The 24,417-nt window shown below is 54.5% G+C and overlaps 1 protein-coding gene across 7 annotated transcripts in view; it reads left to right on the top strand.

The window, feature by feature from the left end:
• LOC140403376 (uncharacterized) overlaps positions 1–24,417 on the top strand; it is a 207,682-nt gene that overhangs the window by 90,575 nt on the left and 92,690 nt on the right. For all 7 annotated transcript variants that reach the window (XM_072491304.1, XM_072491301.1, XM_072491303.1 and 4 more), the window contains one exon: positions 2,146–2,290. In XM_072491304.1, coding sequence (XP_072347405.1) covers positions 2,146–2,290 — 145 coding nt within the window. The remainder of the gene's footprint in view (positions 1–2,145; positions 2,291–24,417) is intronic.

Raw genomic sequence — 24,417 nt, 5'->3', positions numbered from 1 at the left:
CATCTTAGTGTCGTCTGCAAACTTGGACACATTACCCTTTGTCCCCAACTCCAAATAATCTGTGTAAATTGTGAACAGTTGTGGGCCCAACACTGACCCCTGAGGAACACCACTAGCTACTGATTGCCAACCAGAGAAATACCCATTAATCCCCACTCTGTGCTTTCTATTAATTAACCAATCCTCTATCCATGCTACTACTTTACCCTTAATGCCATGCATCTTTATCTTATGCAGCAATCTTTTGTGTGGCACCTGAAATGAAATGAAAATGACTTATTGTCACAAGTAGGCTTCAAATGAAGTTATTTTGAAAAGCCCCTAGTCGCCACATTCCAGTGCCTGTTCGGGGAGGCTGGTACGGGACCTTGTCAAAAGCTTTCTGGAGATACAGATATACCACATCCATTGGCTCCCCGTTATCCACCGCACTGGTAATGTCCTGAAACAAAAAATTCCACTAAATTAGTTAGGCACGACCTGCCCTTTATGAACCCATGCTGCGTCTGCCCAATGGGTCAATTTCCATCCAGATGCCTCGCTATTTCTTCCTTGAGGATAGATTCCAGCATCTTCCCTACGACTGAAGTTAAACTAACTGGCCTATAATTACCCGCTTTCTGCCTACCTCCTGTTTTAAACAGTGGTGTCACGTTTGCTAATTTCCAATCTGCCGGGACCACCCCAGAGTTTACTAGTGCATTTGCAATTTTCCTAGCCATCTCTTTTAGCACTCTGGGATGCATTCCATCAGGGCCAGGAGACTTGTCTACCTTTAGCCCCATTAGCTTGCCCATCACTACCTCCTTGATGATAACAATCATCTCAAGGTCCTCACCTGTCATAGCCTCAATATCATCAGTCGCTGTCATGTTATTTGTGTCTTCCACTGTGGAGACGGACCCAAAAAACCTGTTCAGTTCCTCAAACATTTCCTCATCTCCCATTATTAAATCTCCCTTCTCATCCTCTAAAGGACCAATATTTACCTTAGCCACTCTTTTTTGTTTTATATATTTGTAGAAAATGTTACTATCTTTTTAATATTCTGAGCAAGTTTACTCTCATAATCTATCTTACTCTTCTTTATAGCTTTTTTAGTTGCTTTCTGTTGCTCCCTAAAGATTTCCCAGTCCTCTAGTCTCCCACTAACTTTACCACTTTGTATGCTTTTTCCTTCAATTTGATACTCTCCCTTATTTCCTTAGATATCCACGGTCGATTTTCTCTCTACCGTCCTTCCTTTTTGTTGGTATAAACCTTTGCTGAGCACTGTGAAGAATCGCTTGGAGACCTCGGGCGAGCGCTATTCAGCAGTGGACCCCACAATCGGGAACCAGACCCAACGGCACTCGGGGGGAGGGGGGACCTCCGGCCGGGGGGGGGGGGATCCCCGGGGGATTGGAGGCTCTCCCAGGGGATTGGAGACCCTCAGATGCATGCCCTTTGGGCAGAGTGGTGCCCTGGCACTGGTGCCATCTGGGCACCCTGGCTGTGCCACCTGGGCACCCTGGCTGTGCCAACCTGGGCACCCTGGCTGTGCCACCTGGGCACCCTGGCTGTGCCACCTGGGCACCCTGGCTGTGCCAACCTGGGCACCCTGGCTGTGCCACCTGGGCACCCTGGCTGTGCCAACCTGGGCACCCTGGCTGTGCCACCTGGGCACCCTGGGCTGTGCCATGTGGGCACCCTGGCTGTGCCACCTGGGCACCCTGGCTGTGCCACCTGGGCACCCTGGGCTGTGCCATTTAAAGATGGCATCCCGCTCTCTCACCACACTGGTGAGTTCTGGTGCGCGGCCTCGACCACGCGGTCCCGGCTGAGGCTCCGTATACAGCGCGAGTCACGTTGTATATCCTTGTGTGTCTCGGCACTGCGTGCGCCAGGAAACATGCGGCTAAACTCGCTCCCAATGGGACTCTGTTCCCAATTAGTGAATTGGGCCAAAGTCTGATGCTTGATGGAGCTGGGGGTCGGGGGTGAAGGTGGGGGGTTCCGGGGACTGGTCTCGGGAAGGAGCAGAGATTCCCGCTTTCATTTCAGGGATTTGATAGCAGAGCAGTGGGTGAAAGGGAGGTTTTTAATGTTTCAATAGAGACGAGTCAGTGTGGAACATTTCCTAAACTTTATCTTTACAATCAACAGATTGCTGCCATTTCCTGTCTGCCGACCCGTGTAAGAATCACACAGTCCTGGAGCAGCCATGGAGGAGCACAAACTGTGCTAACACTGACTGTTCTAGTGTTCAATGTGACAACAACCTTCTCACTGGATGGTACAGATTCAACGGGTAAGTCCACGGGAAACTCAATTAAACTCATCAGTGAAACTTCAGAGAAACTGGGATCATTATTCGGAGCAATGGGGCTGGGAGTGAATCCTGGGAAAGGGAAGATGTGGATTCTACGGAGTGAAACCTGGGGAATAATGGGAGATTCCCAGGAAGGTAGCACTGAGACAGAGAGGAAAGGCATTGCTGGGATGGGGGGAAATATTTGTGAGCGTGGAAAGATTCAGGGTGCAGAACGAGGCCATTCGATCCATTGTATCCATGCTGTTTGAAAAAGCAGAGCGCCCCCTTCTGGCTCTGTCAGACGGTTCACACCGCCCTGTGGGTGAAAAGATTCCTCCTCATCCCCCCATCAATCTGCCAACAATTATTTTCAATCTTTGTTCCTGGTTATTGACCTCTCTGCCAATTGAAACTGGTTCTTCCCAATCCACTCGCTCCAGATTCCTTCCCATTTTAGACATCACAATTAAATCTCCCCTCAGCCTCCTCTATTCAAAGATAAACAACTCCAGCAAATCCAATCTCTCCTCCTGATTACAGTTTCTCATTCATGCCAATATCCCCGTTAATCATCTCTGTACGTTCTCTAGTCTGATCACATTCTTCCTGCCCTGTGGTGACCAGAACTGTACACAGTCTGCGAGCTCTGGTCTGACAATTCTTTTATACGATTAGAGAAACACCTCCTTCCTCTTCAACTCAAGGCCTTGACCAATAAGGGAAAGCCTCCTAAACACCATCTTCAGCACCTTATTTCTCTGTCCTGCTATCATCAGGAATCAGTGGATATAAACTCTGAGATCCCTCTGCTCCACCACATATCTCAATATCCTCCCCTCATTGTGTGGTCGGTGCCATTGCCAGTGATTGTCCTCCAATACCCATTTCCTCACACTTCCTCACATGGAGTTCCGTTGCTGACATATCTCCCACCTGACCAGCCCATTGATATCTTGCTGCAGTTTACAGCTTTCCGCCTCACTCTCAAACCACAGGAACAAGGTTCATCTCTCCTGCAGACATTTAATCATGTCCACAATTCCATGTCATTGGCATATACCACAAGAACATGAGGAACGGTCTGGATCCCTACGGAATGCCGCAGGAAACAATCTTCCAATCTCAATAACAACACTACCCAGAACCCTTTGCTCTGACAGTGAGCCAATTGGGATCCAGCTCACCACTTTGGCTGGATCTCATCAGCTTCCAAAATCCTGACCTGTCCGTCTTGTTGGACCTTGTCAAACCCTTGCTGAACCCCATGTAGATTACATCATGAAGTTTCCCTCATTAACCCTCCATGTTACTTCCTCAATGTAATCAAATTAGTCAAACTTCACTCAGCCTGAACAAATCTGTCCTGACTCTCTTTGATTAATTTACCTCTTTCTGAACCATGATTTATATCATTTTACACAATTATTTCCCAGAATGTACCCACCACAGACATTGTGCGGAATGGTTTCTAATTAGTCACACTTTCTCTCCATCCTGTTTTTATCAATGTTATTAGTCCTCCAGATCTCCAGCTCCACACCTATAGCCATAGTCGATGGGTGAAGATGCTTTGAGTCTTTGTTACATCTTTCCTTGTTTTCCTCAGCAGCCTGGGATCCATTTTGTCTCTTTCAGGGGATATGTCCACTTTCCAAGGTGCTAACAAAGAAATGTACAGCACAGGAACAGGCCCTTCGGCCCTCCAAGCCTGCGCCGACCATGCTGCCCGTTTAAACTAAAATCTTCTATACTTCCTGGGTCCGTATCCCTCTATTCCCATCCTATTCAGGTATTTCTCAAGATGCCCCTTAAATGTCACTATCGTTCCTGCTTCCACCACCTCCTCCGGTAACGAGTTCCAGGCACCCACTACCCTCTGTGTAAAAAAACTTGCCTCGTACATCTCCTCTAAACCTTGCCCCTCGCACCTTAAATCTATGCCCCCCTAGAAATTGATCCCTCTACCCTGGGAAAAAGCCTCTGACTATCCACTCTGTCTATGCCCCTCATAATTTTGTAGACCTCTATCAGGTCTCCCCTCAACCTCCTTTGTTCCAGTGAGAACAAACCGAGTTTATTCAACCTTTCCTCAGAGCTAATGCCCCACATACCAGGCATGTGCCGACCAGAATTGAACACTACACTCCAAGTGTGGTCTAACTAATGTTCTATACAGCTGCAATATGACTTGTCAATTTTTATACTCAATGCCCCAGCCAATGAAGGCAAGCATGCCGTCTGCCTTCTTGACTACCTTGTCCACCTGTGTTGCCACTTTCAGTGACCTGTGGATCTGTACACCGAGATCTCTCTGACTGTGAATAGTCTTGAGGGTTCTTCCATTCACTGTATATTCCCAACCTGTATTTTTCCAAAATGCATTACCTCACATTTGTCCAGATTAATCTCCATCTGCCATCTCTCAGCAAAGGTCCCAGCACTGATCCCTGCGGAACACCACTAGTCACAGCCCTCCAATCAGAGAAGCACCCTTCCATTGCTACTCTCTGCCTTCTATGACCTAGCCAGTTCTGTATCCATCTTGCCAGCTCACCTCTGATCCCGTGTGACTTCACCTTTTGTATCAGTCTGCCATTAGGGACCTTGTCAAAGGCCTTACTGAAGTCCATATAGACAACATCCACTGCCCTACCTGCATCATTCTTTGTGACCTCCTCGAAAAACTCTATCAAGTTAGTGAGACACGACCTCCCTTCACAAAACCATGCTGCCTCTCGCTAATACGTCCACTTGCTTCCAAATGGGAGTAGATCCTTTCTCGAAGAATTCTCTCCAGTAATTTCTCTACCATTGACGTAAGACTCATCAGCCTGTAGTTCCCTGGATTATCCTTGCTACCCTTCTTAAACAAAGGAACAAAATTGGCTATTCTTAGGGTAGGTGGTAAGGAAGGTGATAGGGAAGGTGATGGAGTAGTATTGTTAATCAAGGACAGTATAATGGCTGCAGAAAGGCAGTTTGAGGAGGATCTGTCTACGGAGGCAGTGTGGGCTGAAGTTAGAAATAACACACCAACAACACAACAATTGCATAATGTCACAAGTAGGCTTCAATGACGTTACTATGAAAAGCCCCTAGTCGCCACATTCCGGCGCCTGTTCGGGAAGACTGGTACGGGAATTGAACCGTGCTGCTGGCCTGTCTTGGTCTGCTTTAAAAGCCAGCGATTTAGCCCTGTGCTAAACCAGCCCCTGGTTAGGAAAGGAGCAGTCACTTTGTTAGGAGTTTTCTATAGGTCCCCAAACAGTAACAGAGATGTGGAGGAAAAGATTGCAATGCAGATTATGGATAGGTGCGGTAGTCTCAGGGTAGTTGTCATGGGTGACTTTAACTTTCCAAATATTGATTGGAACCACTATAATTCGAATAGTTTGGATGGGGCTGTTTTTGTACAGTGTGTGCAGGAGGGTTTCCTCACACAATATGTGGATAGGCCGACAAGAGGCGGGGCCACATTGGATTTGGTACTGGGTAATGAACCAGGCCAAGTGTTGATTTGGTTGTGGGAGAGCACTTTGAAGATAGTGACCACAATTCGGTGACTTTCACGAAAGCAATGGAGAGGGATCGGAACATACGGCAGGGCAAGGTTTATAACTGGGGGAGGGGTAATTATGATGCGATCAGGCAAGAATTGGGGAGCATAAGATGGAAAGAGGAACTGTCAGGGATAGGCACAATTGAGATGTGGAGCTTGTTCAAGGAACAAATGCTGCGTGTCCTTGATAGGTATGTCCCTGTCAGGCAGGGAGAAAATGGTCGAATGAGGGAACCATGGAGTGAGGGTAGCATTGTGGATAGCACAATTGCTTCACAGCTCCAGGGTCCCAGGTTCGATTCCTGGCTTGGGTTACTGTCTGTGCGGAGTCTGCACGTTCTCCCCGTGTCTGCGTGGGTTTCCTCCGGGTGCATAAGCCCCCTTCTTCCTCTTGACAAGACATGCAACCTCCTTTATCATAGAATCATAGAATTTACAGTGCAGAAGGAGGCCTCCCACAGGGTTTCCTCCCACAGTCCAAAGATGTGCAGGTTAGGTGGATTGGCCATGCTAAATTGCCCTTAGTGTCTAAAATTGCCCTGAGTGTTGGGTGGGGTTACTGGGTTATGGGGATAGGGGGGAGGTGTGGGCTTGGGTAGGGTGCTCTTTCAAAAGAGCCGGTGCAGACTCGATGGGCCGAATGGCCTCCTTCTGCACTGTAAATTCTATGATTCTATGATAAAGGAGGTTGCATGTCTTGTCAAGAGGAAGAAGGGGGCTTATGCAAAGATGAGAAAACAAGGTTCAGTTAGGGTATTTGAGGGATACTAGATAGCTAGGAAGGAGCTCAAGAAAGGGCTTAGGAGAGCTAGGAGGGGGCATGAGAAGTCCTTGGCGGGTAGGATCAAGGAAAACCCCAAGGCTTTTTACACTTATGTGAGGAATAAAAGAATGACCAAGGTGAAGTTAGGGCCGGTCAAGGACAGTAGTGGGAACATGTGCATGGAGTCTGAAGATATAGGAGAGGCCTAAATGAATACTTTTCTTCAGTGTCCACAAAGGAGATGGGCCATGTTGTTGAGGAGGATAGTGCGATACAGGCTGGTAGGCTGGAGGAGGTAGATATTCGGAACAAAGATGTGTTAGAAATTTTGAGAAGCCTGAGGATAGATATGTCCCCTGGGCCTGATGGGATATATCCTAGGATTCTTTGGGAGGCGAGGGATGAGATTGCAAAGCCTTTGGCTTTGATCTTTATGTCCTCACTGTCGACAGGAATAGTGCTAGATTGGATCAGTAACTGGCTATCACCTAGAAGACAGAGGGTGGTGGTAGATGGTAAATTTTCATCCTGGAGCCCAGTTACCAGCGGTGTACCACAGGGATCAGTGCTGGGTCCTCTGCTATTTGTGATTTTTATCAATGACTTGGATGATGGAGTTGAAGGAATTTGCTGATGACACCAAGATTGGTGGAGTAGTGGATGAGGTGGAGGGCTGTTGTAGGCTGCAGAGAGACATTGATAGGATGCAGAGCTGGGCTGAAAAGTGGCAGATGGAGTTTAACCCTGATAAGTGTGAGGTGATTCATTTTGGTGGTATTGCAAGGTTAATGGCAGGGTTCTGAAGAATGTGGAGGAGCAGAGAGATCTCGGAGTTCATGTCCATAGATCTCTGAAAGTTGCCACCCAAGTGGATAGAGCCGTGAAGAAAGTGTGTTTGCATTTATTAACAGGGGGATTGAGTTTAAGAGCCGTGGGGTTATGCTGCAACTGTACAAGACCTTGGTTAGACCATATTTGGAGTATTGTGTGCAGTTCTGGTCACCTCATTATAGGAAGGATGTGGAAGCATTGGAAAGGGTGCAAAGGAGATTTACCAGGATTCTGCCTGGATTGGAGGGTAGGTCTTTTGAGGAAAGGTTGAGGGAGCTAGGGCTTTTCTCATTGGAGCGAAGGAGGATGAGAGATGACTTAATTGAGGTGTATAAGATGATGAGAGGGATAGATAGAGTGGACGTTCAGCGACTTTTTCCTCGGGTGGATGTAGCTGTTACAAAGGGGCATAATTATAAGGTTCATGGTGGAACATATAGGAGGGATGTCAGAGGTAGGTTCTTTACGCAGAGAGTGGTTGGGGCGTGGAACGCACTCCCAGCTATGGTGGTGGAGTCGGACACTTTAGGAACTTTCAAACGGTTATTGGATAGGCATCTGGAGTGCACCAGAATGATTGGGAGTAAGTTGATTTGACCTTAGTTTCAGGCTAGTTTGGCACAACATCGTGGGCCGAAGGGCCTGTACTGTGCTGTACAGTTCTATGTTCTAAGACAGTGAGGATCCAAAGATTTTTGTCATGCCTCAGCAATTTTCTCTCTTGCCTCCTTCCATATTCTGGGGTAGATCCCATCTGGCCCTGGGGATTTATCCTTCTTAATATTTTTCAAGTCGCCCAACACTTCATCTTTTTGGATCTCCATGTGAGCCAGGCTTCTCCACACCCTTCTCCACACTCAACATCACCAATTCCTGCTCTTTGGTGAATACTGATGCAAAGTATTCATTTAGTACCTCGCCCATTTCCTCTGGCTCCACACATAAATTCCGTCTCCTGTCCTTCAGTGGGCCAACCAATTCCAGGCTCCCTCTTGCTTTTTATGTACGTGTAAAAAGCCTTGGGATTTTCCTTAACCCTATTTGCCAGTGATTGAGGGGCTAGTTTAGCACACTGGGCTAAATCGCTGGCTTTGAAAGCAGATCAAGGCAGGCCAGCAGCACGGTTCAATTCCCATACCAGCCTCCCTGAACAGGCACCGGAATGTGGCGACTAGGGGCTTTTCACAGTAACTTCATTTGAAGCCTACTGGCAATAAGTGATTTTCATTTTCATTTTTTCACTTCATTTTTCATGACCCTTTTTAGCCCTCCGGACTCCTTGCTTAAGTTCCTTCCTACTTTCCTTATATTCCACACATGTTTCGTCTGTTCTCAGCCATCTAGCCCTGACAAATGCCTCCTTTTTCTTTTTGACGAGGCCTACAATATCTCTCGTTATCCAAGGTTCCCGAAATTACCCATATTTGTCCTTCTTCTGCACAGGGACATGCCGGTCCTGAATTCCTTTCAACTGACATTTGAAAGTCTCCCACATGTCAGATGTTGATTTACCCTCAAACATCCGCCCCCAATCTAGGTTCTTCAGTTCCCGCCTAATATTGTTATAATTAGCCTTCCCCCAATTTAGCACATTCACCCTAGGACCACTCTTATCCTTGTCCACCAGCACTTTAAAACTTACTGAATTGTGGTCACTGTTCCTGAAATGCTCCCCTACTGAAACTTCTACCAGCTGGCCAGGCTCATCCCCCAATACAAGGTCCAGTACAGCTCCTTCCCTAGTTGGACTATCTACATATTGTTTTTAGAGGCCCTCCTAGATGCTCCTTACAAACTCCGCCCCGTCTAAGCCCCTAGAATTAAGTGAGTCCCAGTCAATATTGGGGAAGTAGAAGTCGCCCATCACCACAACCCTGTTGCTTTTACTCCTTTCTAAAATCTGTCTACCTATCTGCTCCTCTATCTCCCGCTGGCTGTTGGGAGGCCTGTAGTAAACCCCCAACATTGTGACTGCACCCTTCTTATTCCTCATCTCTACCCATATATCCTCGCTGCCCTCTGGTGTCCTCCCGTACGACAGCTGTGATATTCTCCCGAACCAGTAGCGCAACTCAGCCACCCCTTTTACATCCCCCTCTATACTGCCTGAATCATCGAAATCATAGATTATCAGAGAATTTACAGTGCAGAAGGAGGCCATTTGGCCCATCGAATCTGCACCGACTCTTGGAAAGAGCACCCTACCCTAGGTCAACATCTCCACCCTATCCCCATAACCCAGTAACCCCACCCAACACTAAGGGCAATTTATCATGGCCAATCCACCTAACCTGCACATTTTTGGACTGTGGGAGGAAACCGGAGCACCCGGAGGAAACCCACGCACACACAGGGAGGACGTGCAGACTCCGCACAGACAGTGACCCAAGCCAGGAATCGAACCTGGGACCCTGGAGCTGTGAAGCAATTGTGCTATCCACAATTATACCGTGCACAATGCTACCGTGCTGTCCTGGAACATTTAGCTGCCAATCCTGCCCTTCCCTCAACCAGGTCTCTGTAATGGCAACAACATCATAGTTCCGAGGACTAATCTAAGCTCTAAGTTCATGTGCCTCTCCTGTTATACTTCTTGCATTAAAACAGATGCACTTCAGGCCACCAGTCCCGCTGTTTTCAACAACATCTCCCTGTCTGCTCTTCCTCAGAGCCATACTGGCCCTATTCCCTCATTCTCCCTCAATTTTGTCACCTTCTGACCTATTGCTCCGGTACCCACCCCCCTGCCATACTAGTTTAAACCCTCCCGTGTGACACTAACAAACCTCACGGCCGGGATATTTATGCCTCTCCAGTTTAGATGCAACCCGTCCTTCTTATACAGGTCACACCTGCACCGGAAGAGCTCCCAGTGGTCCAGATAACGGAAACCCTCCCTCCTACACCAGCTGTTTAGCCACGTGTTTAGCTGCTCTATCTTCCTATTTCTAGCCTCACTGACACGTGGCACAGGGAGTAATCCCGAGATTACAACCCTTCTCTTTTAACTTTCTGCCTAACTCCCTGAACTCCTACTGCAGGACCCCATGCCCCTTCCTGCCTATGTCGTTAGTACCAATATGTACAACGACCTCTGCCTGTTTGCCCTCCCCCTTCAGGATGCCCGCTACCCATTCTGAGGCATCCTGGACCCTGGCACCAGGGAGGCAACATACCATCCTGGAGTCTCTTTCACGTCCACAGAAGCCCCTATCTGTGCCCCTGACTATCGAGTCCACTATGACTATTGCTCTTCTGCGCTTTGACCCTCCCTTCTGAACTGCTCTGGCTGCTGCTGTTTTCCCCTGATAGGCTATCCCCCCCGACAGTATCCAAAGGGGTATACCTGTTCGAGAGGGGGACAACTACAGGGGATTCCTGCACTGACTGCCTGCCCTTTCTGGTGGTCACCCATTTCTCTGCCTGCACCTTGGGTGTGACCACGTCTCTATAACGCCTATCTATGACACTTTCCGCCACCTGCATGCTCCTAAGTGCATCCAATTGCTGCTCAAACCGAACCATGCGGTCTGTGAGGAGCTCCAGTTGGGTGCACTTTCTGCAGATGAAGCCATCCGGGACGCGAGAAGCCTCCCGGACCTGCCACATCTCACAGTCAGAGCACTGCACCCCTCTAACTGACATTGCGTCAATTAATTAGTAAATTAAAAATAAATACTTATTGAATTAACACAAAAGTTATTGTTAACAATATGTTACCTGGTATTATATTCTACTCTAAATGTGAATGCTAAATACAGTATTCACCATTCTCTGGCTTAGATACCCCTCTAAACTAGGTTTATGGAATTAATTTATTTATGTTTAATTAGTTGAACAATGTTTATCCCCGTTTCTCTCTCTCTCTATCCTGCTCCCGGGAATATCCCCGTCTCTCTCTCTCCCTCCCGCTCCCGGGAATATCCCCATCTCTCTCTCTCTCCCGCCCCGGGAATATCCCCGTCTCTCTCTCTCTCTCCCGCTCCTGGGAATATCCCCGTCTCTCTCTATCTCTCCCGCGCCCGGGAATATCCCCGTCTCTCTCCCGCTCGTGGGAATATCCCCGTCTCTCTCTCTCTCTCCCGCTCCTGGGAATATACACATCTCTCTCTCTCTCTCTCTCTCCCGCTCCCGGGAATATCCCCGTCCCTCTCTCTCTCTATCTCTCCCGCGCCCGGGAATATCCCCGTCTCTCTCCCGCTCGTGGGAATATCCCCGTCTCTCTCTCTCCCTCCCGCTCCTGGGAATATACACATCTCTCTCTCTCTCTCTCTCTCTCCCGCTCCCGGGAATATCCCCGTCCCTCTCTCTCTCTCTCTCTCCCTCACCCGGGAATATCCCCGTCTCTCTCTCTCTCTCTCCCGCTCCCGGGAATATCCCCGTTTCTCTCTCTCTCTCTCTCTCTCTCCCAATCCCGGGATTATCCCTGTCTCTCTCTCTGTCTCCCGCTCCCGGGAACATCCCCGTCTCTCTCTCTCCCGCGCCCGGGAATATCCCCGTCCCTCTTTCTCTCTCCCGCACCCGGAATATCCGCGTCCCTCTCTCTCTCCCGCTCCGGGAATATCCCCGTCCCTCTCTCTCTCCCGCTCCTGGGAATATCCCCATCTCTCACTCACTCTCCCGCTCCCGGGAATATCCCCATTCCTCCCTCTCTCTCTCTCTGTCTCTCTCTCTCCCGCTCCCAAGAATATCCCTGTCCCTATCTCTCCCACTCCCGGGAATATCCCCGTCTCGCTCTCTCTCTCCCGCTCACGGGAATATCCCCGTCTCTCTCTCGCTCTCTCACCCGCTCCCGGGAATATCCCCGTCCCTCTCTCTCTCTCCCGCTCCCGGGAATATCCCCATCTCTCTCTTTCTCTCCCGCTCCCGTGAATATCCCCGTCTCTCTCTCTCTCTCTCCCGCTCCCGGGAATATCCCCGTCTCTCTCTCTCTCCCGCTCCCGGGAATATCCCCGTCTCTCTCTCTCTCTCTCCCGCTCTCGGGAATATCCCCGTCTCTCTCTCCGTCTCCCGCTCCCGGGAACATCCCGGTCTCTCTCTCTCTCTCCCTCCCGCGGCCAGGAATATCACCGTCCCTCTCTCTCTATCCCGCACGGGGAATATTCCCGTCTCTCTCTCTCCCTCCCAAACCTGGGAATGTACCCGTGCATCTCTCTCTTTCTCCCGCTCCCGAGAATATCCCCGTCCCTCTTTGTCTCTCTCTATCCCTCACCCGGGAATATTCCCCTCTCTCCCGCTCCCGGGAATGTCCGCGTCTCTCTCTCTCTCTCTCTCCCGCTCCCGAGATTATCCCCGTCTCTCTGTCTGTCTCCCGCTCCCGGGAACATCCCCGTCTCTCTCTCACTCTCCCGTTCCCGGGAATATCCCCGCCCCTCTCTCTCTCTCCCGCACCGGGAATATCCCCATCCCTCTCTCTCTCCCACTCCTTGGGAAATCCCCATCTCGCACTCTCTCTCCCGCTCCCGGGAATATCCCCATCCCTCTCTCTCCCGCTCCCGGGAATATCCCCATCCCTCTCTCTCTCTCTCTCTCCCGCTCCCGGGAATATCCCTGTCCCTCTCTCTCCCGCTCCTGCGAATAACCCCGTCTCGCGCTCTCTCTCTCCCGCACCCGGGAATATTCTGCCTCTCTCTCACCCGCTACCTGGAATATCCCCGCCTCTCACTCTCTCCTGCTCCCAGGAATATCCCCGTCCCTCTCTCTCTCTCCCGCTCCCAGGAATATCCCCATCTCTCTCTCTCCCGCTCCCGTGAATATCCCCGCCTCGCTCTCTCTCTCCCTCTCCCGCTCCCGGGAATATCCCCGTCTCTCTCCCGCTCGCGGGAATATCCCTGTCTCTCTCACTCTCTCCCGCACCGGGAATATCCATGTCCCTCTCTCTCTGCCGCTCCTGGGAATATCCCTATCTCTCACTCTCTCTCCCGCTCCCGGGAATAACCCCATCCCTCTCTCTCTCTCTCGCTCTCTCTCCCGTTCCCGGGAATTTCCCTGTCCCTCTCTCTCCCGCTCCCGGGAATATCCCCGTCTCGCTCTCTCTCTCACCTGCTCCGGGGAATATCCCCGCCTCTCTCTCTCCCTCCCGCTCCCAGGAATATCCCCGTCCCACTCTCTCTCCCGCACCTGGGAATATCACCATCTCTCTCTCTCTCCCATTCCCGGGAATATCCCCATCTCTCTCTCTCTCCCATTCCCGGGAATATCCCCATCTCTCTCTCTCTCTCCCGCTCCGAGAATATCCCCGTCTCTCGCTCTCTCTCTCTCTCCCGCTCCCGGGAATTCCACCGTCTCTCCCGCTCCCGGGAATAACCCCATCCCTCTCTCTCTCTCTCTCTCCCGGGAATATCCCTGTCCCTCACTCTCCCACTCCCGGGATTAGCCCCGTCTCGCTCTCTTTCTCCCGCTTCCGGGAATATCCCCATCTCTCTCTCTCTCTCCAGTTCCCGGGAATTACCCCGTCTCTCTCTGTCTCCCGCTCCCGGGAACATCCCTGTCTCTCTCTCTCCCGCGCCCGGGAATATCCCCGTCCCTCTTTCTCTCTCCCACATCGGCAATATCCCCGTCCCGCTCTCACTCCCGCTCCCGGGAATATCCCCATCACCCTCTCTCTCTCCCGCTCCTGTGAATATCCCCATCTCTCACTCACTCTCCCGCTCCCGGGAATATCCCCATCCCTCCCTCTCTCTCTCTCTATCTCTCTCTCTCCCGCTCCCAGGAATATCCCTGTCCCTATCTCTCCCGCTCCCGGGAATATCCCCGGATCTCTCTCTCTCTCCCTCTCCAGCTCCCAGGAATATCCCCGTCCCTCTCGCTCTCTCCCGCTCCCGGGAATATCCCCATCTCTCTCTTTCTCTCCCGCTCCCGTGAATATCCCCGTCTCTCTATCTCTCTCTCGCTCCCGCTCCCGGGAATATCATCGTCTCTCTCTCTCTCTCCCGCTCCCGGGAATATCCCCGGCTCTCTCTCTCTCTCCCGCTCCCGGGAATATCCCCGTCTCTCTCTCTCTCTCTCCCGCTCCCGGGAATATCCCCGTCTCTCTCTCCCTCTATCCCGCTCCTGGGAATATCCCCGTGTCTCTCTCTCTCTCTCTCTCCCGCTCTCAGGAATATCCCCGTCTCTCTCTCCGTCTCCCGCTCCCGGGAACATCCCGGTCTCTCTCTCTCTCTCCCTCCCGCGGCCAGGAATATCACCGTCCCTCTCTCTCTCTCCCGCACGGGGAATATTCCCGTCTCTCTCTCTCGCTCCCAAACCTGGGAATATACCCGTCCATCTCTCTCTCTCTCCCGCTCCCGGGAATATCCCCGTCCCTCTCTGTCTCTCTCACTCCCTCACCCGGGAATATTCCCCTCTCTCTCTCTCTCTCCCGTTCCCGGGAATAATCCCGTCTCTTTCTCTCTGTCTCCCTCTCCCGAGAATATCCCCGTCTCTCTCTCTGTCTCCCGCTCCCGGGAACATCCCCGTCTCTCTCTCACTCTCCCGTGCCCGGGAATATCCCCGCCCCCTCTCTCTCTCCCGCACCGGGAATATCCCCGTCCCTCTCTTTCTCTCTCTCTCTCTCTCTCCCGCTCACGGGAATATCCCGGTCTCTCTCTCTCTCTCTCCCCCGTTCCCGGGAACATACCCGTCTCTCTCTCTCTCTCTCTCCCGCGCCCGGGAATATCCCCGTCCCTCTCTGTCTCTCCCGCACTGGGAATATCCCCATCCCTCTCTCTCTCCCACTCCTTGGGAAATCCCCATCTCGCACTCGCTCTCCAGCTCCCGGGAATATCCCCATCTCGCACTCTCTCTCCCGCTCCCGGGAATATCCCCATCCCTCTCTCTCCCGCTCCCGGGAATATCCCCATCCCTCTCTCTCTCTCTCTCTCTCCCGCTCCCGGGAATATCCCTGTCCCTCTCTCTCCCGCTCCCGGGAATATCCCCGTCTCGCGCTCTCTCTCTCCCGCACCCGGGAATAACCTGTCTCTCTCTCACCCGCTCCCGGGAATATCCCCGCCTCTCACTCTCTCTCCCGCTCCCAGGAATATCCCCGTCCCTCTCTCTCTCTCCCGCTCCCGGGAATATCCCCATCTCTCTCTCTCCCGCTCCCGTGAATATCCCCGCCTCGCTCTCTCTCTCCCTCTCCCGCTCCCGGGAACATCCCCGTCTCTCTCCCGCTCGCGGGAATATCCCCGTCTCTCTCACACTCTCCCGCACCGGGAATATCCACGTCCCTCTCTCTCTCCCGCTACCGGGAATAACCCTATCCCTCTCTCTCTCTCTCGCTCTCTCTCCCGTTCCCGGGAATTTCCCTGTCCCTCTCTCTCACGCTCCCGGGAATATCCCCGTCTCGCTCTCTCTCTCCCGCTCCCGGGAATATACCCGTCTCTTTCTCTCTGTCTCCCGCTCCCGAGAATATCCCCGTCTCTCTCTCTGTCTCCCGCTCCCGGGAACATCCCCGTCTCTCTCTCACTCTCCCGTGCCCGGGAATATCCCCGCCCCCTCTCTCTCTCCCGCACCGGGAATATCCCCGTCCCTCTCTTTCTCTCTCTCTCTCTCCCGCTCACGGGAATATCCCCGTCTCTCTCTCTCTCTCTCTCCCGTTCCCGGGAACATACCCGTCTATCTCTCTCTCTCTTCCGCGCCCGGGAATATCCCCGTCCGTCTCTGTCTCTCCCGCACTGGGAATATCCCCATCCCTCTCTCTCTCCCACTCTTTGGGAAATCCCCATCTCGCACTCGCTCTCCAGCTCCCGGGAATATCCCCATCTCGTACTCTCTCTCCCGCTCCCGGGAATATCCCCATCCCTCTCTCTCCCGCTCCCGGGAATATCCCCATCCCTCTCTCTCTCTCTCCCTCTCCCGCTCCCGGGAATATCCCGTCTCGCGCTCTCTCTCTCCCGCACCCGGGAATAATCTGTCTCTCTCTCACCCGCTCCCGGGAATATCCCCGCCTCTCTCTCTCTCTCTCTCCCGCTCCCAGGAATATCCCCGTCCCTCTCTCTCTCTCCCGCTCCCGGGAATATCCCCATCTCTCTCTCTCCCGCTCCCGTGAATATCCCCGCCTCGCTCTCGCTCTCTCTCTCCCGCTCCTGGGAATATACCCGTCTCTCTCCCTCTCCCGCTCCCGGGAACACCCCGTCTCTCTCCCGCTCGCGAGAATATCCCCGTCTCTCTCACACTCTCCCGCACTGGGAATATCCACGTCCCTCTCTCTCTCCCGCTCCCGGGAATAACCCCATCCCTCTCTCTCTCTCTCGCTCTCTCTCCCGTTCCCGGGAATTTCCCTGTCCCTCTCTCTCACGCTCCCGGGAATATCCCCGTCTCGCTCTCTCTCTCCCGCTCCCGGGAATATACCCGTCTCTCTATCGCTCTCACCTGCTCCCGGGAATATCCCCGCCTCTCTCTCTAACTCCCGCTCCCAGGAATATCCCCGTCCCACTCTCTCTCCCGCTCCCGGGAATATCCCCGTCTCTCTCTCTCTCTCTCTCCCGGGAATATCACCAACTCTCTCTGTCTCTCCTGCTCCCGGGAATATACCCATCTCTCTCTATTCCGCTCCCGAGAATATCCCCATCTCTCTCTCTCTCCCATTCCCGGGTATATCCCCATCTCTCTCTCTCTCTCCCGCTCCGAGAATATCCCCGTCTCTCGTTCTCTCTCTCTCTCCCGCTCCCGGGAATTCCCCCGTCTCTCTCCCGCTCGCGGGAATATCCCCGTCTCTCTCACTCTCTCCCGCACCGGGAATATCCATGTCCCTCTCTCTCTGCCGCTCCTGGGAATATCCCTATCTCTCACTCTCTCTCCCGCGAATAACCCCATCCCTCTCTCTCTCTCGCTCTCTCTCCCGTTCCCGGGAATTTCCCTGTCCCTCTCTCTCCCGCTCCCGGGAATATCCCCGTCTCGCTCTCTCTCTCCCGCTCCCGGGAATAACCCCGTCTCTCTATCTCTCTCACCTGCTCCCGGGAATATCCCCGCCTCTCTCTCTCCCTCCCGCTCCCAGGAATATCCCCATCCCACTCTCTCTCCCGCTCCCGGGAATATCACCATCTTTCTCTGTCACTCCCGCTCCCGGGAATATACCCATCTCTCTCTCTCCCGCTCCCGAGAATAGCCCCATCTCTCTCACTCTCCCATTCCCGGGAATATCCCCATCTCTCTCTCTCTCTCCCGCTCCGAGAATATCCCCGTCTCTCGCTCTCTCTCTCTCTCCCGCTCCCGGGAATTCCTCCGTCTCTCCCGCTCCCGGGATTTCCCCATCTCTCTCTCTCCCACTCCCGGGAATATCCACATCTCTCTCTCTCCTGCTCCCGGGAATACCCGCATCTCTCTCTCTCCGCTCCCGGGAATGACCCATCTCTCTCTCCCGCTCCCTGGAATATCCCTGCCTCTCTCTCTCTCTCTCGCTCCCGGGAATAACCCCGTCTCTCTCTCTCTCCCGCTCCCGGGAATATCCCCAACTCTCTCTCTCTCCCGCTCCCGAGAATATCCCCGTCTCTCTCTCTCTCTCTCCCGCACCGGGAATATCCCCGTCCCTCTCACTCTCCCGCTCCTGGGAATATTCCTACCTCTCAATCTCTCTCCCGCTCCCGGGAATAACCCCATCCCTCTCTCTCTCTCTCTCGCGGGAATATCCCTGTCCCTCTCTCTCCCGCTCCCGGGAATAGTACCGCCTCGCTCTCTTTCTCCTGCTCCCAGGAATATCCCCGTCCCTCTCTCCCTCTCCCGCTCCCGGGAATATCCCAACTCTCTTTATCTCTCCAGTTCCCGTGTATGTCCCCGCCTCTCTCTCTCTCTCTCTCTCCCGCTCCCGGGAATTAACCCGTCTGTCTCTGTCTCCCGCTCCCGGGAACATCCCTGTCTCTCTCTCTCCTGCGCCCGGTAATATCCCCGTCCCTCTTTCTCTCTCCCACACCGGGAATATCCCCGTCCCGCTCTCTCTCCCGCTCCTGGGAATATCCCCATCTCGCACTCTCACTCCCGCTCCCGGGAATATCCCCATCACCCTCTCTCTCTCCCGCACCGGGAATATCCCCGTCCCTCTCTCTCTCCCGCTCCTGTGAATATCCCCATCTCTCACTCACTCTCCCACTCCCGGGAATATACCCATCCCTCCCTCTCTCTCTCTCTATCTCTCTCTCTCCCGGTCCCAGGAATATCCCTGTCCCTATCTCTCCCGCTCCCGGGAATATCCCCATCTCGCTCTCTCTCTCCCGCTCACGGGAATATCCCCGTCTCTCTCTCTCTCTCTCACCCGCTCCCGGGAATAACCCCGCATCTCTCTCTCTCTCCCTCTCCAGCTCCCAGGAATATCCCCGTCCCTCTCTCTCTCTCCCGCTCCCGGGAATATCCCCGCCTCTCTCTCTCTCTCTCTCGCTCCCGCTCCCGGGAATATCATAGTCTCTCTCTCTCTCTCCTGCTCCCGGGAATATCCCCGGCTCTCTCTCTCTCTCCCGCTCCCGGGAATATCCACGTCTCTCTCTCTCTCTCCCGCTCCCGGGAATATCCCCGTCCCTCTCTCTCTCTCTCTCACACCCGGGAATATCCCCGTCTCTCTCCCTCTATCCCGCTCCTGGGAATATCCCCGTGACTCTCTCTCCCGCTCTCGGGAATATCCCCGTCTCTCTCTCCGTCTCCCGCTCCCGGGAACATCCTGGTCTCTCTCTCTCTCTCCCTCCCGCGGCCAGGAATATCACCGTCCCTCTGTCTCTCTCCCGCATGGGGAATATTCCCGTCTCTCTCTCTCGCTCCCAAACCTGGGAATATACCCGTCCATCTCTCTCTCTCCCGCTCCCGGGAATATCCCCGTCCCTCTCTGTCTCTCTCTCTCCCTCACACGGGAATATTCCCCCCTCTCTCTCTCTCTCCCGCTCCCGGGAATATCCCCGTCTCTTTCTCTCTGTCTCCCGCTCCCGAGAATATCCCCGTCTCTCTCTCTTTCTCCCGCTCCCGGGAACATCCCCGTCTCTCTCTCACTCTCCCGTGCCCGGGAATATCCCCGCCCCCTCTCTCTCTCCCGCACCGGGAATATCCCCGTCCCTCTCTTTCTCTCTCTCTCTCTCTCTCTCGCTCACGGGAATATCCCGGTCTCTCTCTCTCTCTCTCTCCCGTTCCCGGGAATATACCCGTCTCTCTCTCTCTCTCCCGCGCCCGGGAATATCCCCGTCCCTCTCTGTCTCTCCCGCACTGGGAATATCCCCATCCCCCTCTCTCTCCCACTCCTTGGGAAATCCCCATCTCGCACTCGCTCTCCAGCTCCCGGGAATATCCCCATCTCGCACTCTCTCTCCCGCTCCCGGGAATATCCCCATCCCTCTCTCTGCCGCTCCCGGGAATATCCCCATCCCTCTCTCTCTCTCTCTCTCTCCCGCTCCCGGGAATATCCCTGTACCTCTCTCTCCCGCTCCCGGGAATATCCCCGTCTCGCGCTCTCTCTCTCCCGCACCCGGGAATAATCTGTCTCTCTCTCACCCGCTCCCGGGAATATCCCCGCCTCTCTCTCTCTCTCTCTCTCCCGCTCCCAGGAATATCCCCGTCCCTCTCTCTCTCTCCCGCTCCCGGGAATATCCCCATCTCTCTCTCTCCCGCTCCCGTGAATATCCCCGCCTCGCTCTCTCTCTCCCTCTCCCGCTCCCGGGAACATCCCCGTCTCTCTCCCGCTCGCGGGAATATCCCCGTCTCTCTCACACTCTCCCGCACCGGGAATATCCACGCCCCTCTCTCTCTCCCGCTCACGGGAATAACTCTATCCCTCTCTCTCTCTCGCTCTCTCTCCCGTTCCCGGGAATTTCCCTGTCCCTCTCTCTCACGCTCCCGGGAATATCCCCGTCTCGCTCTCTCTCTCCCGCTCCCGGGAATATACCCGTCTCTTTCTCTCTGTCTCCCGCTCCCGAGAATATCCCCGTCTCTCTCTCTGTCTCCCGCTCCCGGGAACATCCCCGTCTCTCTCTCACTCTCCCGTGCCAGGGAATATCCCCGCCCCCTCTCTCTCTCCCGCACCGGGAATATCCCCGTCCCTCCCTTTCTCTCTCTCTCTCGCTCACGGGAATATCCCCGTCTCTCTCTCTCTCTCCCGTTCCCGGGAACATACCCGTCTATCTCGCTCTCTCTCCCGCGCCCGGGAATATCCCCGTCCCTCTCTGTCTCTCCCGCACTGGGAATATCCCCATCCCTCTCTCTCTCCCACTCCTTGGGAAATCCCCATCTCGCACTCGCTCTCCAGCTCCCGGGAATATCCCCATCTCGCACTCTCTCTCCCGCTCCCGGGAATATCCCCATCCCTCTCTCTCCCGCTCCCGGGAATATCCCCATCCCTCTCTCTCTCTCTCGCTCTCCCGCTCCCGGGAATATCCCCGTCTCGCGCTCTCTCTCTCCCGCACCCGGGAATAATCTGTCTCTCTCTCACCCGCTCCCGGGAATATCCCCGCCTCTCTCTCTCTCTCTCTCTCCCGCTCCCAGGAATATCCCCGTCCCTCTCTCTCTCTCCCGCTCCCGGGAATATCCCCATCTCTCTCTCTCCCGCTCCCGTGAATATCCCCGCCTCGCTCTCGCTCTCTCTCTCCCGCTCCTGGGAATATACCCGTCTCTCTCCCTCTCCCGCTCCCGGGATCATCCCCGTCTCTCTCCCGCTCGCGGGAATATCCCCGTCTCTCTCACACTCTCCCGCACCGGGAATATCCACGTCCCTCTCTCTCTCCCGCTCCCGGGAATAACCCCATCCCTCTCTCTCTCTCTCGCTCTCTCTCCCGTTCCCGGGAATTTCCCTGTCCCTCTCTCTCACGCTCCCGGGAATATCCCCGTCTCGCTCTCTCTCTCCCGCTCCCGGGAATATACCCGTCTCTCTATCGCTCTCACCTGCTCCCGGGAATATCCCCGCCTCTCTCTCTCCCTCCCGCTCCCAGGAATATTCCCGTCCCACTCTCTCTCCCGCTCCCGGGAATATCCCCGTCTCTCTCTCTCTCTCTCTCCCGGGAATATCACCAACTCTCTCTGTCTCTCCTGCTCCCGGGAATATACCCATCTCTCTCTCTTCCGCTCCCGAGAATATCCCCGTCTCTCTCTCTCTCCCATTCCCGGGTATATTCCCATCTCTCTCTCTCTCTCCCGCTCCGAGAATATCCCCGTCTCTCGTTCTCTCTCTCTCTCCCGCTCCCGGGAATTCCCCCGTCTCTCTCCCGCTCGCGGGAATATCCCCGTCTCTCTCACTCTCTCCCGCACCGGGAATATCCATGTCCCTCTCTCTCTGCCGCTCCTGGGAATATCCCTATCTCTCACTCGCTCTCCCGCGAATAACCCCATCCCTCTCTCTCTCTCGCTCTCTCTCCCGTTCCCGGGAATTTCCCTGTCCCTCTCTCTCCCGCTCCCGGGAATATCCCCGTCTCGCTCTCTCTCTCCCGCTCCCGGGAATAACCCCGTCTCTCTATCTCTCTCACCTGCTCCCGAGAATATCCCCGCCTCTCTCTCTCCCTCCCGCTCCCAGGAATATCCCCATCCCACTCTCTCTCCCGCTCCCGGGAATATCACCATCTTTCTCTGTCACTCCCGCTCCCGGGAATATACCCATCTCTCTCTCTCCCGCTCCCGAGAATATACCCATCTCTCTCTCTCTCCCATTCCCGGGAATATCCCCATCTCTCTCTCTCTCTCCCGCTCCGAGAATATCCCCGTCTCTCGCTCTCTCTCTCTCTCCCGCTCCCGGGAATTCCTCCGTCTCTCCCGCTCCCGGGATTTCCCCATCTCTCTCTCTCCCACTCCCGGGAATATCCACATCTCTCTCTCTCCTGCTCCCGGGAATACCCGCATCTCTCTCTCTCCGCTCCCGGGAATGACCCATCTCTCTCTCTCTCTCCCGCTCCCTGGAATATCCCTGCCTCTCTCTCTCTCTCTCGCTCCCGGGAATAACCCCGTCTCTCTCTCTCTCTCCCGCTCCCGAGAATATCCCCGTCTCTCTCTCTCTCTCTCCCGCACCGGGAATATCCCCGTCCCTCTCACTCTCCCGCTCCTGGGAATATTCCTACCTCTCAATCTCTCTCCCGCTCCCGGGAATAACCCCATCCCTCTCTCTCTCTCTCTCGCGGGAATATCCCTGTCCCTCTCTCTCCCGCTCCCGGGAATAGTACCGTCTCGCTCTCTTTCTCCTGCTCCCAGGAAAATCCCCGTCCCTCTCTCCCTCTCCCGCTCCCGGGAATATCCCCATCTCTCTCTCTCTCCAGTTCCCGTGTATGTCCCCGCCTCTCTCTCTCTCTCTCTCTCTCTCCCGCTCCCGGGAATTACCCCGTCTGTCTCTGTCTCCCGCTCCCGGGAACATCCCTGTCTCTCTCTCTCCCGCGCCCGGTAATATCCCCGTCCCTCTTTCTCTCTCCCACACCGGGAATATCCCCGTCCCGCTCTCTCTCCCGCTCCTGGGAATATCCCCATCTCGCACTCTCACTCCCGCTCCCGGGAATATCCCCATCACCCTCTCTCTCTCCCGCACCGGGAATATCCCCGTCCCTCTCTCTCTCCCGCTCCTGTGAATATGCCCATCTCTCACTCACTCTCCCGCTCCCGGGAATATCCCCATCCCTCCCTCTCTCTCTATCTCTCTCTCCCGGTCCCAGGAATATCCCTGCCCCTATCTCTCCCGCTCCCGGGAATATCCCCGTCTCGCTCTCTCTCTCCCGCTCACGGGAATATCCCCGTCTCTCTCTCTCTCTCTCTCTCACCCGCTCCCGGGAATAACCCCGCATCTCTCTCTCACTCCCTCTCCAGCTCCCAGGAATATCCCCGTCCCTCTCTCTCTCTCCCGCTCCCGGGAATATCCCCGCCTCTCTCTCTCTCTCTCGCTCCCGCTCCCGGGAATATCATTGTCTCTCTCTCTCTCTCCTGCTCCTAGGAATATCCCCGTCTCGCTCTCTCTCTCCTGCTCCTAGGAATATCCCCGGCTCTCTCTCTCTCTCCCGCTCCCGGAAATATCCCCGTCTCTCTCTCTCTCTCCCGCTCCCGGGAATATCCCCGTCCCTCTCTCTCTCTCTCTCACACCCGGGAATATCCCCGTCTCTCTCCCTCTATCCCGCTCCTGGGAATATCCCCGTGACTCTCTCTCTCTCTCTCTCCCGCTCTCGGGAATATCCCCGTCTCTCTCTCCGTCTCCCACTCCCGGGAACATCCCGGTCTCTCTCTCTCTCTCCCTCACGCGCCCAGGAATATCACCGTCCCTCTGTCTCTCTCCCGCATGGGGAATATTCCCGTCTCTCTCTCTCGCTCCCAAACCTGGGAATATACCCGTCCATCTCTCTCTCTCTCCCGCTCCCGGGAATATCCCCGTCCCTCTCTGTCTCTCTCTCTCCCTCACCCGGGAATATTCCCCTCTCTCTCTCTCTCTCCCGCTCCCGGGAATATCCCCGTCTCTTTCTCTCCCTCTCTCTCTGTCTCCCGCTCCCGAGATTATCCCCGTCTCTCATTCACTCTCCCGTGCCCGGGAATATCCCCGCCCCCTCTCTCTCTCCCGCACGGGGAATATCCCCGTCCCTCTCTTTCTCTCTCTCTCTCTCACTCCCGCTCACGGGAATATCCCTGTCCCTCTCTCTCCCGCTCCCGGGAATATCCCCGTCTCACTCTCTCTCTCTCTGCCGTGCCCGGGAACATACCCGTCTCTCTCTCTCTCTCCCGCGCCCGTGAATATCCCCGTCCCTCTCTGTCTCTCCCGCACTGGGAATATCCCCATCCCTCTCTCTCTCCCACTCCTTGGGAAATCCCCATCTCGCACTCGCTCTCCAGCTCCCGGGAATATCCCCATCTCGCACTCTCTCTCCCGCTCCCGGGAATATCCCCATCCCTCACTCTCCCGCTCCCGGGAATATCCCCATCCCTCTCTCTCTCTCTCTCTCTCTCCCGCTCCCGGGAATATCCCTGTCCCTCTCTCTCCCGCTCCCGGGAATATCCCCGTCTCGCTCTCTCTCTCTCCCGCACCCGGGAATAATCTGTCTCTCTCTCACCCGCTCCCGGGAATATCCCCGC

This window comes from Scyliorhinus torazame, chromosome 27 (genome assembly GCF_047496885.1).
Source record: "Scyliorhinus torazame isolate Kashiwa2021f chromosome 27, sScyTor2.1, whole genome shotgun sequence".
In the NCBI taxonomy this organism is placed as follows: domain Eukaryota; kingdom Metazoa; phylum Chordata; class Chondrichthyes; order Carcharhiniformes; family Scyliorhinidae; genus Scyliorhinus; species Scyliorhinus torazame.
Note: the sequence above shows the minus strand (reverse complement) of the source record. Positions and strands in the feature narration are given on the sequence as shown.